At 39.4% G+C, this 19,882-nt stretch overlaps 1 protein-coding gene across 1 annotated transcript in view; it reads left to right on the top strand.

The window, feature by feature from the left end:
• The window catches only part of slco3a1a (solute carrier organic anion transporter family member 3A1a), a 41,166-nt gene extending 21,312 nt beyond the window's left edge, over positions 1 to 19,854 (top strand). Inside the window, exons 3-10 of the mRNA XM_054777411.1 lie at positions 11,485 to 11,583; positions 11,666 to 11,944; positions 12,663 to 12,827; positions 12,958 to 13,156; positions 14,340 to 14,484; positions 16,188 to 16,360; positions 16,451 to 16,515; positions 17,449 to 19,854. Coding sequence (XP_054633386.1) covers positions 11,485 to 11,583; positions 11,666 to 11,944; positions 12,663 to 12,827; positions 12,958 to 13,156; positions 14,340 to 14,484; positions 16,188 to 16,360; positions 16,451 to 16,515; positions 17,449 to 17,801 — 1,478 coding nt within the window. The 3' untranslated portion in view covers positions 17,802 to 19,854. The remainder of the gene's footprint in view (positions 1 to 11,484; positions 11,584 to 11,665; positions 11,945 to 12,662; positions 12,828 to 12,957; positions 13,157 to 14,339; positions 14,485 to 16,187; positions 16,361 to 16,450; positions 16,516 to 17,448) is intronic.
• Positions 19,855 to 19,882: the final 28 nt, after the last annotated feature.

The raw sequence follows: 19,882 nt of genomic DNA, 5'->3' as shown, positions 1-19,882 counted from the left end.
TTGTCTGTAATAGAGCATCTGCCCTTCCACCTACTGCATAACCAGCAAACAATGCCTACAGTGTGCTGCTCTGTCTGGGCCCAAAGCTAACATGTCAAGCAATATTTGCAGATAGAAAAGTGGAAGCTGTTACAGCATGAAATTCCATATTTTTACTTCCCGTAATTGTAATACACAATTCCGAAGAAAACACATGCACTTAAGATTCTGCTAAGCAAAGTAATTCAGGTCAATTAGTGCTTTTAGGTCTTCCTGGAAGACTTGGGTGTGTGGTGACACAAGGTTAATTGGACTCAAAGATTATGTTCTTGCAGGTCATTTTAAAGTAGCCTAATGGCATTGACCTATATGGTAGGAGAGGAACATCACAAGCAGCCTGAGTGCAACACACATCTCATCATCAATGACAACATTCCATGTGTACTTTTCCAGTGGTGTGTATACTCCACTGGAATGGGCACTTGATTCAAGTGTTATTAGAATCTATGAATGTTCTGAACACCTGTTTCCATGCTTATTTTCAGCAGAATAATGCTGCCCGGAGGAGTTGTGTCAGAGCATGAATGTAGTTAACATTATGGTGTCCTTCTTTAGACAGCTGTGTGGGGCGGAGCTTGCTGAGTGGTGGGTGGCAGTCCATGCATTCATGCATTGTCAGTGACAATTACAGGTTCACACATTCGCACACATTTATATACTGAAGACATGCACACATACAGAGATACCTGTACACACGTACATACTGTATACACACTCACAGTACATGCAAACTTCCCCACATAACTCACTGAGTTAACCAGGGGGTTATTATGTCGTTGGTTTTATTACCGTGACGGTGATGTCGGCAATAGGATTATAGTTATTATAATTGTGTGCATTACAGTTACTGTCATTCTCTTCACTATCATAGTTAATCATTTCATGACTACTATTACTACTGATAAATGTATGACTGTTTCAATGCAGTATTATCATTGTGGTTGTTATTATTTTGTCCTCTCAGTCACGGTCTTTATAACCATCACAGACATTTGCTGATATAGTCCTGTTTGTTTCTTTTGTTTTGCTATTGTTATCGCAATTGTTGTTTTTGCTGTTGTTATTGTCTCTCTATGTATTGTCCCCGCACTCCTTCTCCGTTTTAATTTCTCTTCTTCTCTATCCCCTCCTGCTCCTGCTGGTTTTGCATGAATATTTGCATAACAAGAAAACATCAAAGTCAAATAAATTTTGTATAACAGGGGAAGAGTATCTTACACTTTTCCCTGGCAGGGCAAATCTGTTGAGCACGTAAGGGAATTTAGATCAACTATACTATCTGCCCTAATGACTGGACAGGACAAAAAAAAAAAAAGATAATAGAAGGTACCGAAGGCTTGAATCTCCACTTCCTTGCTAGCCGCTTGACTTTCATCTTAGACGCAGCTCTGCTGGCTTGACATCAATAAATTCATTCATCTCCAAGATAAATTCACATTTCCAGCAGCTCTGAAAAAATGTCATAATGAACTTAATCACAAAATAAAACAACAAGGGAAGGCATCGGAATCAGAAATTGAGAGTTGGACAATGTCGGTATATCGGTTATTGACAAAAAAGCCAATATCGGACATGCCTAATATTTTTACATCATGATTTCAATATACATAATAGGTAACTGGTAGATTCCAATAAAAATGACACTATTTATGCTCAACCGACTAATCTTCCTACATATTCTATTTATTGACTCTCCCACTTCTCTTTAATTTCTTTGGATGGCCATCTGACAGCTTTTAATGACTGAATTGACTGAATGATTGAAAATTTAACACATTTAATTAATAATGATACATGAAATGTGGGTGCTGTATGTTAATTAGTCTGCAAACTGGCCTCAGCTGAGTCATGGCTGTTTCCGTTGTGATGTGGCAAAATGTCACTTTAGAAAAATGACTTGTAGGTGGTGCTAACACTTGCTAACACTCTCTGTAAAGCTCTATTCAGCTAGCTTCAAACTGCCTCTTATTTTTTTTTTTTTATAAATATGATCAGGTACTTGCCCATTCTTATACAGTATTTCAAGAATGCACACTTTTTCTGTAATTTATTATTTTTATGTTCAGTATTATTTAGCCTTAAGATATATTATTTATCTATAAAGACAGAATATGGACATATTCACACTGTGTCCTGTTTGCCAAGATTTAATACCATGGCTTTATTCTCTTATATAATATGTATATGTATATAAGGACATTTTTAGTATAAAATGCACATTTACATAACAGAACTTCACTATCAAAAAAGCTTTTTTCACTCTTCATGCCATATGGGAGTGCATTTTACTTAAGTGAATTTTCTTTTCATTGTCATCCAAAGAGTCCTGAGATGTGGCAGCTTGGTTGTCGCAGCCCCTAAATTATACAACAGGACAGAGATCTGTCTGGCACTGCACATGTTCATACTACACTTAGAGTTTTTTATTGTATCTTTAGACAGAATAAGTGTATTGGTAAAAATGTGTTGGATTATGTTTGTATTTCCGTATACTATTTGTTTCCCCCCATAATTGCTTTTTTTTTTTTGCATTTTGTAGAGACAACTTTTACCAGAATTCAAATGTTGGTGAATGATTAGAAATGCAAGTGACTGAATTCTTAATCAGTTAGTTATTATTAGACTAATCGATTATGATTGTTGTCACTTAAATCAATGGTGAGTCACATTTCTTCTGTAAGTAGCATTTACAGTCCAACCTCGTTTTTTTTGTACACCCGTTTTCGTATGATTCGGTTTTCATCAAATTTTCACAAAAACCTTTTACCTCGGTTTTCGTACACTGTTTGTTTTTGTACAATATTGCACTTCGCAAAAAGTACGTTTGAGCTGTACTATATCGTTCAAAGGCCCAAACAAAGCACCCTGAGCGCTGGTGACTTACTGTCCATGCTTTTTTTTTTTTTTTTTTTTTTTAGATGACTTCTATATAATCTGCCATGAGGCCAAAGAAAGTTGCAAGTGTCAGCAGTTTCATCAAGGAGGTGAAAACACTATTTGAATTCGATCTCACTAATGAGTTTCAGCCATTCGTCGTTTAGATTGTTTTCAGCATTAAAAGTAATTATTTTTTGCATTTTGTTGTTCATATTTTTGGGGTGTCTGAAACACATTTTTTCTGGAAAAAATTGCCTCATTTTCGTACGTTTCGTTTTTCGCCTGACCTTTTGGAACGAGTTAATGACAAAAACCGAGCTTCCACTGTATTGAGTTGGTGATTTTTATCAGTGTTGAAGACATGGAGTCTTGATGACAGCCAAGCATTGTTGGTTAGCTCCATATCAGTGACCTCCGGGAGGCCCAGATAGAGCTCGAGCTCGGCTTAACCATGGCCGCATGTTGAGTCGGTAATGTGTGTGTGTGTGGTGTGTCGCTTACAGCCTTCATCAATCTCTGCACTCACCCCACTCCAGGGTCAAAGCTCTAATAGTTTTAAACACGTCCATAAGCCACACTTTTTATTTAGCAGCCATATGGCTGATGAAACTGTCAGATTTTTAAAATGTCAGCCGATTTGACACAAGCTGATATTTTTATTGGGATGAACCTGCAGTGGGGGCCTTTCAATGTTGAATTGAGAGACTACGTTATGTAGCATTTGCTTGTTATTTATGTCAGCAGAGGAGCAACGTAACATCTCAGATGCATATATCTTGAATATTTAGGGGGAAAAATCATGTGAATTTTATTATTTAAATATTTTTATTGATTTAAAAATACATTTAAAGATTTTTTTTGTCATCTAATTTTAATAGTTATGCAAATGCAAATTTTTTTACATGTATGTGCAGGTGCTGTAAAATTCGCCTGATTTAAAAAGTTAAATTAACAAACAAGTTTTCCATGGATGAGCGACATGGATACTAAAAGCCACTTCGGTGGAAACAAGGCTTCACATCCTGGGTGAAAGCTGCTGTCTAATGCTGTTAGCGCTTCCTTATGGATCAGCGAAGATTGGAGCGCCATTAATCTCCTCTACTTCATCAAAATAGACTTCACCTCAGCGACTGCTAAAGCGTGACTTTTACCTGTTATGAAGGGCGGTCCTCTTACATAACAGCCATGAAGTCACAATACCCTTTACAATTAATTAAAATCAAATGCAAAGCAAAAAGAAACAAATTCCTATTTAATTTATTGAATTTAATTATTGGACTTTTGTGATACTTAAAATATGTACACACTGACATGTAGCTAGCTATGAGAAAAGCAGGTCTCTCGAGCTCATTTTGTGTCTTAAATCGCTTAACAGCAAATGTTCAGTTTAAGAATGTAATTTGTCATATAAAGATATGGAAACGCAATAGCATTCCATTTATTGTATCCACTATGTATCTACAAGTGTTGGGTGAGTGAAAACATTACGGTACTATTATTGAAAAATGACTGTTATTGTCAAGAAAAAAATGCTCGAATGTAAATTGTGTTAAGTTAACGATATGAAATGCGAACAATATCATATCTTAGATGCATTAGCTTATACAAATATACCCTGGCAGAAAAGAAAGCTAGAATATGCACTTCATATTTGGGTCAGTAACATTAGCTTTTCATAATTAGCAACTAGTGTGCTCAAGCAAACAACCATGGTTAGCTAGCTAGCTTGCATAGCTAAGCAGACAGAAGGTATGCACTTTAGTGGACAGGTAGCTGCGAATTGTTATGATATACAGTGGAACCTCAGTTAGCGTTCACGAGGGTTAACATGTTTTTTGGTTCACGCCGCAATTTTGCCTTGGTTTGCGTGCATTCTCCAGTTAGCGTACAATATGCTGCTCGTCTTGTTGTGTTGTTAATACACTGCGTAAGTCCATCTGTATTCTTAATAAAGTTTTTATCAGAAAACATCCTTCCTTTTTCGAATCCTACTAGTTAGCGAACAAAATGGCAACCTGAACTGTAAGTTACGTCGCCTGTCTATGATGTCATCAGTGGTTGACACAAAAAGCTTTACATGCATAAAACAATTCTAAATGCATCAAATTACACATAAAAGGGCTAAATGGACATTTAAGGTTACTTTTACCTTCATTGAAGGCTACTGTTCCCAAAACCACAATGTGGCAGTGAGACACCCCTTGAACACCATCTTCCTTTTTTTGTCATGAGTAGTGCTTTTCGCCTTCTTTATCAAAATGCTGGCACTTGCAACTTTCTTTGGCTCCATTTTGGGTTATAGTATTGAGGTGAGAAACATGATTGAATTCAGAAACAACTCATGTCAAAACAGGAAGGTGGTGGTGGTTGATCTTGCCACGTTGTGTCTTTGGGAACAGTCATGTCAAGAATCACGACTTCAATGAAAGTAAACTTAACCTTAAATGTTCATTTGTGGGTCATGCTCCCAAAAGAGGTACCAAAAGCGCGACGTAGCAAACCAAAATTAAAGTTGTTATTCTCGAGCCAATTGGCCAAAACCAAACTTGTTCTGTTTCAGTTTGTGAAGAAAAACTTGCAAGAAAATATCACATTTCAGTATATTTCATGGTTGCAGGGCACTGAAATCTCACTTGTAGTGTTTAGATTAAAATGCTGTAATTTACTTGCTTATTTTTATTATTTTTTGATAAATGCTCCATTTGCGCTTTGTATGAGTTTTAAGTGAAAGATTTTGAAAAAAACAATTGACATTTTTACATATGCTTCAATGTTTCTTTAGTAATTCTGTGCATTCATATAGAGTCATGAGAAAAATGAAAAATGTTTATTACAATTTAAGATGGTGAGGTTTTTTTCTATGAAGTTTTTTTTCACAGCTTACCATTTTTGGTGTTGGTGGGCTGACCGTGGCGTGATGGAATGGCGACATAATTTGACGTAACAGCGCTAGTGGATGGACTCTGCAAAATTCAACACTGTGTTCTTCAAAGCATTGCTAGTTAGCACAAGAGTACAGTAACATACTTTTTCAGGTTTCTCTAGCATAACGTAACATAACAATAGAATGTGTCCATTGATCAAAAGAGTGCTCTTTCTCTTTGAGATGCAGGTAGACTGCAAAGTCTTGACCTGAAGAGTTAGCCCATGTGTGTTGTGCCATGCGCCTGCTCAGTGGCTGCTTGGTTTCCCCAATGTAAACATCAGAGCATTCCTCATTGCACTGGACAGCATACATGTACTGTATATGTCCTGTCTTTGGGGTGTACCAACCTGTCTCAATGTGTTATCAGGTTTGTTTTGTGTTAACATGTTTGGCTTTCTGGAACGGATTAATTGGATTTACATTTTTTGTTATGGGAAAAATTCATTCAGTTAGCGTCCGTTTTGGTTAGAGTCAGAGCTTCTGGAACAAATTAATGACGCTAACCAAGGTTCCACTGTACATAAACAATGAACTGTTTTGATATACATTAACAATATGAGCGCTTCATATCGCCTATTAGGGAATTTGTTGCTGGAAAGAAGTTGGTTGTTGTTTTGGTGCGTTGTGTGATTTACAGTCCATGGGGTGTCCTAATAGTTATATATATTTGTTTGCGTAAGATGACTGTTTTAATCCTGTAGCGCTATGCACAAAAGGGTGACTCTTGTTTGACTCTTTTGTGTAACTGCCAGATGTTATCTCACATGCGCAGACTGTAAGGAAGTGTGCGACCTTCCCTTCTTGGCCTTTTCGAGCGCTTCTTGTCTTGTCTTCTTGTGAGGTGGAGGAGGAAAAGATGGCCTTTTGTTTGAAAGCTCTTTGATGTGTATTATTTTGCAGACCCACTTAATGGCTCCATTTTTGGTCATCTGTGCCCAGTCTCCTCATTTTGTATCACCAAGTTGACATTTCGGGGTTATCTGTGGACACCTGCAACACTGTGCTCTTTATCTTTTGGTACGGTTTAGCTTGCTCTCAGTTTCAGATACAGGGCCCTTGTGAAAGCTGCACAAGCTGCTGTGTCTTATCTAGCTTGAGGGGGATTACCCAGCCAACTTGAGCAGGATTACTGGTGGAGGAGAAGGAATTGGCTTTGTATCGTGAAAAAAACCCACATCAAATGAACTGCGGACAGAGCAAACATAATGCTTTTGACGTTTCAATCACTGTGAGCTTTTCTTTCTCAAGTAAGTAAAAGTTTTGACCGTGCAGCTTTCATTTTTACTTCAACCCATGGACATTCCTTCTGGTTTCAAACAATAGTGCAAAGGATATCTCCTATTCAAAATGCGGAAAGGAAAAGTCTCATGGGCAGTGGCTTTCCCAGCCGTTTCTATTGCTCTCTAAACAAATTAGACAGAGGCAAAAACACCAGAGCAGAGCTGTGTTATTGAATTACTTCTTGACATGCCTCCCCAGGAGGATAATTTACAGGAGACTAAAGGGCTTTGGTGAACTACAACATGAAGAAATTAGTTTGTTTTGCACTTATCTAGCAAAAGGGATTTGCGGCAGTTTGAAAAAGTACAGTGCAGTGCAAACATGGCCCACGGCTGTGGTTGCGTAGTGTCCTTCACGGGGAATTTAATGTGCTTAACTTTTCCTTTTTTAATCCTGTTGTGAAAAAAACATCTGTGAAAAATGTTTTGCATCTTGTACAGTTCTTCACTTTCAGTTTGACCTGAGAGGAAAGGTCCGTACGCACTGTCAGGCAGGTGTTGAGTCCACCGATTTGCACTCAGGCAAGGCCTACTTCCCCTCTTTTGGCACCATCGTTGGCTGGGGCGCGGCACGATTCCACACACATTCATGCACGCTACGTAGTTGAGTCATAGAATGCCTCTAATGCCTTTGCTCCCCTGCAGGTTATTAGGTCACAAGTCATCATACATATCATACAAGGACTCAAAATGATCCAAGAGTCAAAGCCACAGCACGCTCACTCACCTGCTACATTTGTGTGCATAATACAGACGTGTCATTTAAGTCATGCGATTGCTCCTCTCGCAAGTGATGAATGACAAACCGCACCTTCCACAGTAGAACTAACCATTCAAAATGAGACTAAATAATTTCACAGTTTTGCCGGTGGACTAGCGCGAAAAGTGAAAAGAGCCGCGCTGAGACAGGTAGGCACCATGCAGTGGACGAGGGGCAATTCTGAGGCAAGATTAGATAGATTACATTACAACAATTAATCGCTGAATCGATAATTCATCGATAATCTAATTATCAACAACTTTTTGATTAATTAATCACTTTTTGATTTAAAAATGTAAATACCCTCTGATTTCAGCATCTGAAATGGGAATATTTTTTAAATTTCCTTAGTTATCCATGTAAGCACACCTACAGTATTACCTTTGTAGATATTCACACACACCAGCTTTGACTTTGGAAAACAGTGATCGGCATTTTTGCCTCTTTTCTGATATGTTGCAGACCAAACTACTAGCTGCATGTGTTTGGTTCATATTCATTTGGTCTGTCTAGGGCAGTGGTGCCCAAACTACGGCCCGGGGGCCACATCCGGCCCGCCAAGCGTTTGAATCCGGCCCACCAGTTGCTTCCAAAGTATTTCATTTGAAATTTCAACATACAAGAGTCACAGTAGCTTTTCACATGCAGCCATCCACACAGCTAGATGTTCATTGCATACGAGATGGTTAGTGCAGAAACAGCAGATTAAGAAGTCAGCATGGTCCCTTGTAAATGTCTAAACTTTTTATTTTTTTATTTGTACTTTTTAATTGTTTTTAGCTATGCTTTAATGTTTGTATTTATTATAAAATGTTATTACCATACTGTTTGTTACTCCACTTTGGGCCACTAGTGTTGTTATCATCAAGGAGACCACACTTCTTAACGCAAATGAGTGTGGGCACACATCTCGGTGAAAACGTCGCTCCTTCTTGGCGTCCATTGTCTGGTTGAGCTGTCATCAGCTTCTACAATTCACTAAACTTAATTTCCTCTTTGAGGTTTCCTGTGGTGAAGGCAATTGTGATGTTGTTGCTACAGGAAGACAACATCAGGTTTCTAAGGAAACACTTAAGGCAGAGAGGGCCCCGCCTCATTTGCCACACCACAGGCCAATTTGCCAATTTCCATATAGAAACTCATGTCTCCTCCATATATATTGTATATTGTCATTGTGCGTCACAATCTGCGCATCTCTACTGTGCATTTTTATCATGTCTTTTTGCATGTTTGGGGAGTCTGAGTAGTTTGGTACTTATTGTGAAGGCTCAACATTACACAGAAGGGATAAACCCTGCATCTTTTTTTCCCCTCTCGGTGGCTGTTAAACCACAGGTTTTCACTGTCTTTCTTTTGCTTCATGTCTCATCCTGCCTCAGTGACTCTGTTTGTGCGTTATTATACTGTATCTGGGAGCTGTTTGATTTATGTGTGAATTACAGTCCAAAAATGCTTGACGCCACAGAAAGTGAGGACGGAACAAAAATAATAACTGAAGTGACTGATTAAATAAAATTGAATCATTTAATTGTACAAAGCTCTATTTTATATTTGTAACTATTGTTGTATTTTTGTTTTTACATCATAAAATCTTACTATTTTCACAAGGCACAGCAGATTCGTCTACCTCTGTATGCACTTTAAAATGTTGGTTGCACTACTCAGCTGTTGGTGTAAACTCACGCGTGTTACACTTGCCGTACTGTTGTTTACATTGAACTCATCAGCGGTATTCATGCTGGCTGAGCAGTTTGCTCCTTTCCGCTTTTACAACATTGGTTCTGTTGCTACTGTGATGTGCAATGCACTTGTTATTAAGTGACCATGTGGTCAAAGAGAGCAATGTTTTACATCCTAAAAAGCTGCTATTTTAAGAGACCTTTTGTGTCCATGTATGTCCATGTATGTGATAGGATAGCTGTTCCTGGCGTTGGAACATCTATGTGGCATTCATCTGCTGATGTAGAACAAAAGTGCGGATGAAAACAGGGCGTGAATCATGTGGTAATGGCAAAGGAAGTGGGATGATTTTATTTTCGCAGTAATTTAATTGATGCAGGGGTGGCTGCTCATATGAGGATGGTGTCTGTGTGCCAGATAGTCTCTTGTGACCATGATATCATCTTTTGTGACAAACTGAGACATATTTTTTCCGACATTACATAATAATTGACTCCTGACTCATTGACAGCACTACTGTTTTTTCATTGTTGGATGGCTTTGCTGTCAACGTTTAAACATGAACTGTCCTTTTTTTCAAATAAGAAAAACTCTTCATAGTGAATTTAACAACACAAGACATTTAAGATGTCTAATTAGATGTCATATTTGCAGGTGTTTCGCTGATGCAATTCACTTGAATATATTCATATTTGACATTTCCACTATAAATTAGCATCGAGCTAGCACATTTGTTTTGCAGTGCTTCAAAGTAAAGGCTCTAAAATACAACTCGTGCCCCACTATTTGAGAAAGGCTCGTCTTGACTCGCCTGACTTCAGTTGCAGGCAGTGTGGATTCAGGCCCCACTCAGTGGCGATGTGAATATGAGTGTGAATGATTCTATTTGTGTGTCCTGCAATTAACTGGCAACCAGTCCAAGGTGTAGTCAGCTGGGATAGTCTACTCCCAGCCAATGGTAAAAAAGGATAGACGAATGAATGGTTGTCATCATATTTATCTCTTTGCTATCACCGGTTCGCTTCTGTGATGGCATCAACAAAAACCCAAAGAAAAGGCAAAAGACATGTGCATGTTAATCATCAACTTCCAGGCTTTTTTGGGACTTTAAAGATGTTTTCCCCACAAATGTTCTAACTGTATGATATTTTGTGTTAGTGTACTAATTCCTTCCAGCAGCCCATTTTCAGCAGCAAAGTGATTGTTGTTGCCAGGTAGTGAAATCCTTCAAATACAGTGATCCCTCATTTATTGCAATTATTGGTTCCAAACCCGACCATGATAAGTGAATTTCCATGAAGTATGATTGCTTATTTCTAAATGGAGTATTTTTAAAGTTGCAGCATGGAAAACCTGTTTATGACCTTCTATAAGTGAGGGGACCCTCTCTTCTATAGTCACCTTGCCAAACATGGTAGCCATTATAAGAGTAAATAAGCCATTTAAGACACAAACAAGACTTATGCTCATGTGTCTTGCTATAAATACTGTATGTTCCCTAGGGGAGCAGAGTGAGTGGCAGACAGGATGTGACGTCGCGGGATCAGTGTTCCGTTTCATCTTACGGTGGTAGCTCGTGTTTTTATTAAAAAAATGTATTCAGGATTATTGTGTCTGTTGTGAGATCATTCAAACCGGCAATAAAAGCCTCTTGTTCTGGCGATCAAGTCTGGTGCTTCTGTGTCTCACCAAACATTACAGTAACATTACTGACACCTTGTGACCAGTGTAGAGTCCTACATATTATCACGTCTTTGATTATGTCTTTGTAATATTTGTGTCTTAGTTCATTTTGCCATTTTTATGCTGGAAAATGCTCAATTTAGGCACAAATGTGTACAACTTGCTGAAATATGCATGCACCTTGCGCATACTGTTTAAAAAAATGTTTTACATCTGGTCTATCTGCTATTCTTGTGCAGGAATCCTCTTTTCCACTCTGGTGTTCGGGCCTGCCTGTGGCTTCATCCTGGGCTCCGTCTGCACTAAATATTATGTGGACGCCATCTTCATTGACGACAGTGAGTTAGACAAGTCCAAACTGTTTCCTCATGAGGATACCCTGTCTCTTTTAAATGAACAACATATGACTTGTTCTCACAGGTAAGCTCGACATCACTCCAGAGGACCCGCGATGGATAGGGGCCTGGTGGGCGGGCTTCCTTCTGTGTGGTGCCTTACTCTTTAGCTCTGCCCTCCTGATGTTCGGTTTCCCTCAGTCCCTGCCCACCAAGGAGAGAGAGGAGGGGCCGGACAGTGAGCAGGCCATGCTTCCTGCTGCTGCTCCTTTGAGTCCAGACTATGAGGCTCCAAAGACAAGCAACGGTGCTGTGAGCAACCACGAGCGGCCCAACAGCCCCACCTGCTGTCAGCAACTCAGGGGTGAGCCTTCAAGAAGCATTTGAACATGATTAGATATAACTACTACTGTATGTATTCAAGCACATGAAATAATAGTCAAGCAACTCCGGTGGTCCCATTAATGTTTTGTACAAATGGAGAAAAAACATGTATTGTACACAGCAAAAACTGAAATCTAGGCAAGATTAAATATCTTAAGTAAAGGTAAAAAATAATAATTTGTTACTATTTTTCTTAACTAGCTCCTTCTGTGCCAACTAATTTAAAATCTCAGATATACTAATTAGTAAACAAGAAACATAATCAGAAAAAAGATCTTACTATCTTTTCATTTGATATTCAATCGGTAAATTAAATCAGTTTCTGCAGTAAATTATCGTTATTTTTCAGTCTTTCATGCTATTTTAAAGCAAAACCATCCAATACACAGACATTGTAATTGCCCTTAAAGGCTAAATTAGTTGCATAATAGTATATAAGTATGAATAAAATTAAATTAAACTGGAATAAAAAGCATGCAAATCAGCACACCAAGGGCGCTTTGTAACAACGAGGTTTCAAGAGAAAGGAATAAGCTAATATTTTACCTTGTGTTGCACAGTGGAAATGATTTTAAGTTCAACCAGAATGACGCTATAATCAATAACTGGTTAGTTTGGCTGCATTTTTGGAATGCAGTGAAGCAAGCACAGCTCCCATGCCTTAGTGTTGTAATTCTGTCTTTGTCCCCCACCTGCAGTGATCCCCAAGGTAACCAAACACCTGCTGTCAAACCCCGTGTTCACCTGCATCATCCTGGCAGCCTGCATGGAGATCGCCGTCGTGGCCGGTTTTGCCGCCTTTTTGGGCAAATACCTCGAGCAGCAGTTCAACCTCACCACCACCTCGGCAAACCAGCTATTAGGTCTGAGGAACATGGTCGTTTCTTAGCTAATGCTGAGAGACGAGCATTCATACTCATGTGATTGAACATTTTGATTTGATTATTTCAAAGGGAATTTCAGCATCCAAAGACGAATCCTTTGTCTTGACAGGCATGACTGCCATTCCGTGCGCATGTCTGGGAATCTTCATGGGCGGTTTGCTGGTGAAGAAGCTCAACTTGTCAGCGCTTGGAGCCATACGTATGGCCATGCTGGTCAACCTGATCTCCACCGCATGCTACGTCTCCTTCCTGTTCTTGGGCTGCAACACAGGCTCTGTCGCAGGGGTGACCGTCACGTACAGCAACAGGTAAGAGAAGCTCCAGTTAATGACTCCATTCAATTCACCACAGCATGGTCGCGGGGTGTGTGGTCTACAAAAGCAAAGAAGTAACACAAAGTCAAAAACAACGGCTGTAGGCAACCTCCTGATGTAGTTTTTATTGTTGTTAACGCCACAAGACGGGAGTGGCTGCATTTGAAGTAGCATGAGTGCTAAGTATCAGCAGCTTTGTCCACCTCTGCTTGTGTTTTAAGATATTTGCGCTACTGAGCTGTTGCTGTTACTGCTACTACAACATTGGTTCTGTTGCTGCTATTTTGTGCAACATACCGTACTTGTCAATACATGACCATGTGGTCCAAGTGAGCTAACATGTCCTTTCAACTTTCTCATGCGCTCCAAATTATTATAAAAATGTCAAATTTCAGAAATAAGAGCCTTTCTCCAATTATCGCTAGTTTCCAATAGATAAACACCCCAGCTATAATTAATCAGCATTTACAGTACTCCTATTAGCTATATGTACTCTCTTCATGACACCAGCAGTTTGTCATTAAATTGCTTGGTAATGTTGTATATTTTTCTCCATAGTAGAGTCAGTTGTGCTAGTGAATAAAGTGGTCATATTAAAGCTACAAGGGGTTGGGAGACTTTTATTAGAGGTGAACTATGCAGTCAAGATGTGTCAATAAAAATTCTCATCACTGCAGGTCCTCAGGGCACAAACTGCCTTATATTTTATTCAGTTTTGTGTCGCCTTATCGAACCTATAAAAAAAAAGGAGATTGGCTGTCCCAAGAGCGGCTGCTGCACAGAATATAGATGCAGCTAACCTTTGCTAAACAAGCTCCTGGACGGTGTGAAAGTCTACATGGGTTGTTGATTACTTAATAATAGAATAGGGCATCAGATCTGTAGAATATAAACTCAGTGATTCACAATCTAATCGGATCCAATACAAACGAGTTGTATCAAAAAGGAAGATGCTTCAACGTGTACAGGAGCTAAAGTTAGCATAGTAGGGTATTTTTCTTAAGCTGCTGCATTTCCCTTTATTATCTTCTATATTCTCACTTTCTATTTGAATTTCACATAAAAAAAACTTTGATAACTTTATTGCTGTAAAATGTCTACATTTATTTACATGTTGTTTTTTTTTTGTTATATGGACAGTTGGTCCTCACAACGCAAATGCTTGTGTCTGTTGAAGTACTCTGCAGGTGGGCAACAAACCAGAACCTCCGTGCATCAATCACTGCAACTGCTTCACCTCCTCCATCAGCCCCGTGTGCGGCGCCAACGGCGTCACCTACCTGTCAGGCTGCTTTGCCGGCTGCACCCACATTCTCGCTCAGGTTGGCGACAAAGAAGATCGATGCAAACTTTAAAATAATGGTGTTGCAAATATTTTTGTACCTTAAAATCCGATGGAAAATGTGGAGTTTTACCGACAGTTGCCACATACTTTGGAGTGAACTTGTACTCAGGACGATTAAGTCAGATACTGATGCATATATCAAATATTAATTTTAAATGTCAGAAAATACCCCCCAAAAATTCCTACACTGAAATATTTATTAAAATGATATTATTGTTTTCCAACGCATTGACTAAAACTAAACTTAAACTAAAAATTTAATGACTTCTTTATAAATAAAGTGGACTAGGCTAAACTGTAACATTAAAATTCTAAATCTAATGGTAACTAATGATGTATTTGTCAGGAGTGAAAAGCAGCATGGTAACAGCTTAGCTGCTAAAAAAACAGCGTCAGGTGGAGGTGTTAGCTCGCCAGCGTGGGGAACCTCACTCCATTATGTGTGTTCTGCATGTCATGTACAATATTTAAAATAGAAGACAAAAGTTTAAACAAACTTTCTCACGCTGTTAAATTTGGACTGGTACTGCATATATACATAAGTATTGCAATACAGTGTTCCCTTGCAAGGTTCACCTTTAGCGGACTTGCTGTTTCGCGGGTTTTTGTAGTGCAGTTTTAGTGTTTGGTTGGTTTTTTTTACAGCATATGAATGCGCATTGTGTTCTGCGTCCTGATTGGCTAAGGAAGAACCCACCCATTGTTTTCTGCAACCTGATTGGCTAAGGAAGAACCCGCCCATTGTGTTCTGCGTCCTGATTGGCTGTAGACCATTGCCAATCAATCTCCTTTGTGCCCCTTACTGCCATCTTTCCTGTTGTTTGATCGCTAGCAAACAGCTTGCAGAGACTCTGTACTATGTTAGCACGTTTTCTCCCCAACAAAATCCACAATGTCGACGAAGCGTTCTGCACCCTAAAGGCAGAGGAAGATGCTAACCATCGCACAAGAAGTTGGACTTGTGGACTTGCTGAAGGAAGGTAGACATTCTGCAGCTGTAGGGCGCCATTACAGAATGATGTAAATGAATCTTCAGTTGGAGGAATAGGAGGGGGACGAGGATACAGCAACGCTATGTTTTAACAAGGACACAAAAACGCGGCGCCAGGACAAAGAGGCATGGCCAGAGGAGTGAAATACGCGCAAGTCCAACCTCGTAGGTTGAGCATTAAAATTCAAACAAAGGTTGGAACTTAGACTGTTTAGACAAGAGAGAAATGGGAGAAAATGTTAATGCCTGCCTGAGAAAAGTGTATAAAGTGGGCTGGGGTTAAAATATATATAATCATTGTAAAAAAAAAATAAAGTTGGCTACTTCACGGATTTCACTTGTTGTGGGCTATTTTGTGAACCTATTTCTCCCCCCCCCAGATAAACGAGGGAACACTGTATTTACTTCCTGTTTACTTTGGCAGCCTGTTTAGGCAGCAAACGTATTTGCACCCTCTGCTGGTTGCTGCCAAAAAGAGAAATCCATAACCCATCCATCATTGTCAGTGCTCTACAAGCATTTAAACAATTAAAGTCAATATATCTAACACACCCATTCATAATGCTGAGGCAGGCATTCAGATGCTATGCAATATGTTGTAGCAGTACAAATCACCTGTTTATCCTTATGTGGAAAGCAGACACTGGAGAATGCTTAGCCATAATTGGCCTTTTTTTTCCTCTTCACAGAACCTGAGTGGATGTGCTTGTATATCTGCTGACAGCGAATTCGCCACAGCTGTTCCAGGAAAATGCCCGACCGACGGCTGCCAGGAGGCCTTTCTCATCTTCCTGTGCATCATCTGCTTGTGCAGCCTGGTGGGGGCCATGGCCCAGACGCCCTCTGTGATTGTCCTCATCAGGCATGTCTGCACACGGGGGGGGGGGAAAAATGCATGAGTGTAAATAGGAAGGCATGAAAAAATGATAATTTTGTTTCTTTTCTTTTGAAGGACCGTCACCCCAGAACTGAAGTCGTATGCCCTTGGAGTGTTGTTTCTCTTGCTGCGACTCTTTGGTAAGACACTGTCATCTTTTACCATTTTAATTTGTCATTTAGTGTTCTGGTTTCTGCAAAATTCTCTTGACATTTTACATGGCAAAATTCGTACGGCACACGAACAAGCTTGCCATGGCTCATTCAGTTGTATGAACGGCAACACGTGGCTACATAGCTTAATTATGTACCTTCTGCCATCTAGTGGAAAAGCATGTAATTGTTCTTCCCAGCACAATACAATATGTTGATGGCATAAATAGATGAACAAAGATACAGTACATTGTTTGTAGTAAATGAATGATCATTTTTGAAACAACTGATGATCTCGCATGGCGCACTAATGTGCCGCTGCACCGTGGTTTGGAATTACTGGAATACATTGTGGCAAGTTTGTGCAGTCGGACTTTGTAGTCTCTCCTGCTGACACATTAAACCACATTAAAACACCAAAGAAGTTAGCAAAAATAACAATATGTGGTACATGAAGAATTATGTAAAAAGACAATACCATACCATAATAGCCTTCTTGGGTCCTTGCGTCCTGATTGGAAATTGCGGAAATAAATCCCTGTAGGACAGTTTATTTATTTATTTATTTATTTATCTGTACAAAACTCTGTATGAGTTGCTGGCACCAGCATAGTTCAAGCATAAATAAAGACACTAACAGACCTGTAGTATATTCCCTCCTGCCTGTCATCTCACACCAGGGGGGCCCGTCCCACTATTTGAGATGTCCTGCTCTAAGAAGAGTACATTTTATTTACAGTACTACTACCTGGGACTCAACCACTTGCATTCTAAGGCAGGGGGGAGAGGAAATTACATTCCCTTACCTTCATTTCCAGACGTGCATCAAACTGTAATGTGTATTTCTTCGACGTGCAAAGTTTTGGTGTAATCCTGTTAACCAAGCCGTCAAAACAACGCCCCGTGGTTTTCGTCCCACAGGGTTCATCCCGCCTCCGCTCATCTTCGGCGCCGGGATCGACTCCACCTGCCTTTTCTGGAGCTCAGATTGCGGCGACAAAGGTGCCTGCCTGTTGTACGACAACCTGGCCTACAGATGGCTGTACGTAAGCTTGGCCATCATCCTGAAGGCCGTGGCCTTCCTCCTGTACGGCACCACGTGGTACTGCCTACGCCGCAACTACAACACCTACATCAAAAGTCACGAGGCCCAGATGTCGCCCAGCGAGTTCTACCCCTCACTCTCGGACGGACCCAAACTAGTGGACAGGACAAAGTTCATCTATAGCCTAGAGGACCACGAATTATGTGAAAACATGGAATCGGTTTTGTAGGCCGTAAAGCAACATGGACGACGTGGACTATTCATGTTTTCATTGAAAGTATGTAACGACAGAAACCGCTGCTCTACTGTCCTCAATACAAGGGTCCACTTTAGGTGTGTGATGGTGCTGGTGGTAGAATTGATGAGCTTGTTGTGTTGTTGCTAGGCAGACAAAGACAACAAATTGTAGCTTAGCTTGTTGACTGGAGTGGTGTTACTACTACTAGTTGCCATATTCTTGTAGCTCTGTAATGGCTGCAGGTGTGCATGAGAGAAAATGACAGTGTCATCTGTCTTACCAAGGAGAACTAGGGCCACGCCCAACAGAAAAATTACCACTACGTATATAGAGTCCTAGATTGACTGGTGACCAGTCCAGGGTGTACCCCGCCTCTCGCCCAGAGTCAGCTGGGATAGGCTCCAGCATACCCCTGCGACCCTAATTAGGATAAGCGGCGTAGAAAATGGATGGATGGATGGAAGAATGACAATAAAAATTTAATTATGAGAAGAAAGTTGGAATATTACAAGAATTAAATTTTTTTATTGAACACATAGAATACATTCTAAAATGTTGTTTTTACGAGAATAAAGTTGAAATTTTACAAAAAAATAAAAGAATATACCAAAAAAATTAATGTATGTGTGGAATTTTTTCTCCCAAACAATGCAACGTCTTTCCCCCCCCCACATAACTTTACGTATAACTTACGTATACTTAATTCTTGTAACGTAGCAAAATATATTTCTATTGACTTCTTAAATCATATCACATAGTTTATGTAACATCTCAACATTTTTTGTAGTAATTCAACTTTATTCTTGTCACGTTACCACTTTCTTCCTGTAACTTTCTCCAAAAATACAATATGATTTTTATTCTCAATTTTATACCCATACATTTATGTTGGAATATTACAAGAATACATTCTTAATTTCACAAAAACATATTTGTATGAGAAAAAATGTATTTACCAGAATAAATGTAGGCGTGGAATTATTTTTCTCCAAAAACGGCAACTTTTTCATGTAACTATGTAATATTTATAATTTATTCTGATAAATATTTTTTAAAGTGACTTTTAAAATAATACTTTTACGCAACATGGCATTTTTTTGTAGTATTACAACTTTATTTTTGTCACTTTACCACTAGATTTCTGAAACTCTCTCCAATAATACAATGATTTTATGCTCATAAATTTACGACTTTCATTCATGACATTACAACTTTTTTCTCATAACATCACAAATGTATTCTGAATTTTTGTGTGTACGTGTGGCCCTTGGACTCCTTGGTACCGTGTGTGTTCAGTGAGATGTTTTCTGTATTTAAAAGTTTGGGGTGGTTCTTCATTAGCACAGAAGTTGCCAAGAGTTTACCGTCATTTGATGAGAGAGCAGATCACCCTGACTTTACTACTCTAGTGGCCTCTTAGATGTTTTTCAAATGAAACCAAACTGATCGTGCTCAGTTTAGCTTCTCATGCTGGATCACACACACACACACACACTGTCGTCCATACTGTTTAGAGACAAATGTGCAATGATATGTGTGATACATCGTACTAGTGAGTGTGTCTTTGTTTCACAGTTCATTCAGCAGCCTAATTTGTCTGAATAAGGGATTCTACAAATAAGATGTGTATTTCCTTTGGACTCCTGCTCAGAGACAGTGCAGGAGAAGAAAAAGAGATTAGGAGTATTACATTTGTTATTTTGGAGGCCCAGAATGCTTTATTATATTGATGTCAATGACTATATTCTACACTTCCTGTATCTATATGATGTCACAAGAGATGATTTGCAGTGAAAGTAGCAGAAACACAACATGTCTTCTGACTAGATCTGTGGTAGCTGCAGAGACAACAGGACTAAGAGCGTGTGTGCGCGCGTGTGTGTGTGTATGTGTAGTCGAAACACGTTTATTCCTGGTGTGTGTGGAAAATGTCAATTTACGATGCTACTGATCTCTGCAGTTCTAGTTTTGACCTTGTTCTCTTTTCTTACTCTTTTTGTATGGCATTTATTTTACTCTGGAAATAAATACTTTTTTAATAACATTGGGATGAGTGGCAGTTTCTGCAATTG

This window comes from Dunckerocampus dactyliophorus, chromosome 5 (genome assembly GCF_027744805.1).
Source record: "Dunckerocampus dactyliophorus isolate RoL2022-P2 chromosome 5, RoL_Ddac_1.1, whole genome shotgun sequence".
Lineage (NCBI taxonomy): Eukaryota > Metazoa > Chordata > Actinopteri > Syngnathiformes > Syngnathidae > Dunckerocampus > Dunckerocampus dactyliophorus.
This window is presented reverse-complemented; position numbering and strand designations above follow the sequence as displayed.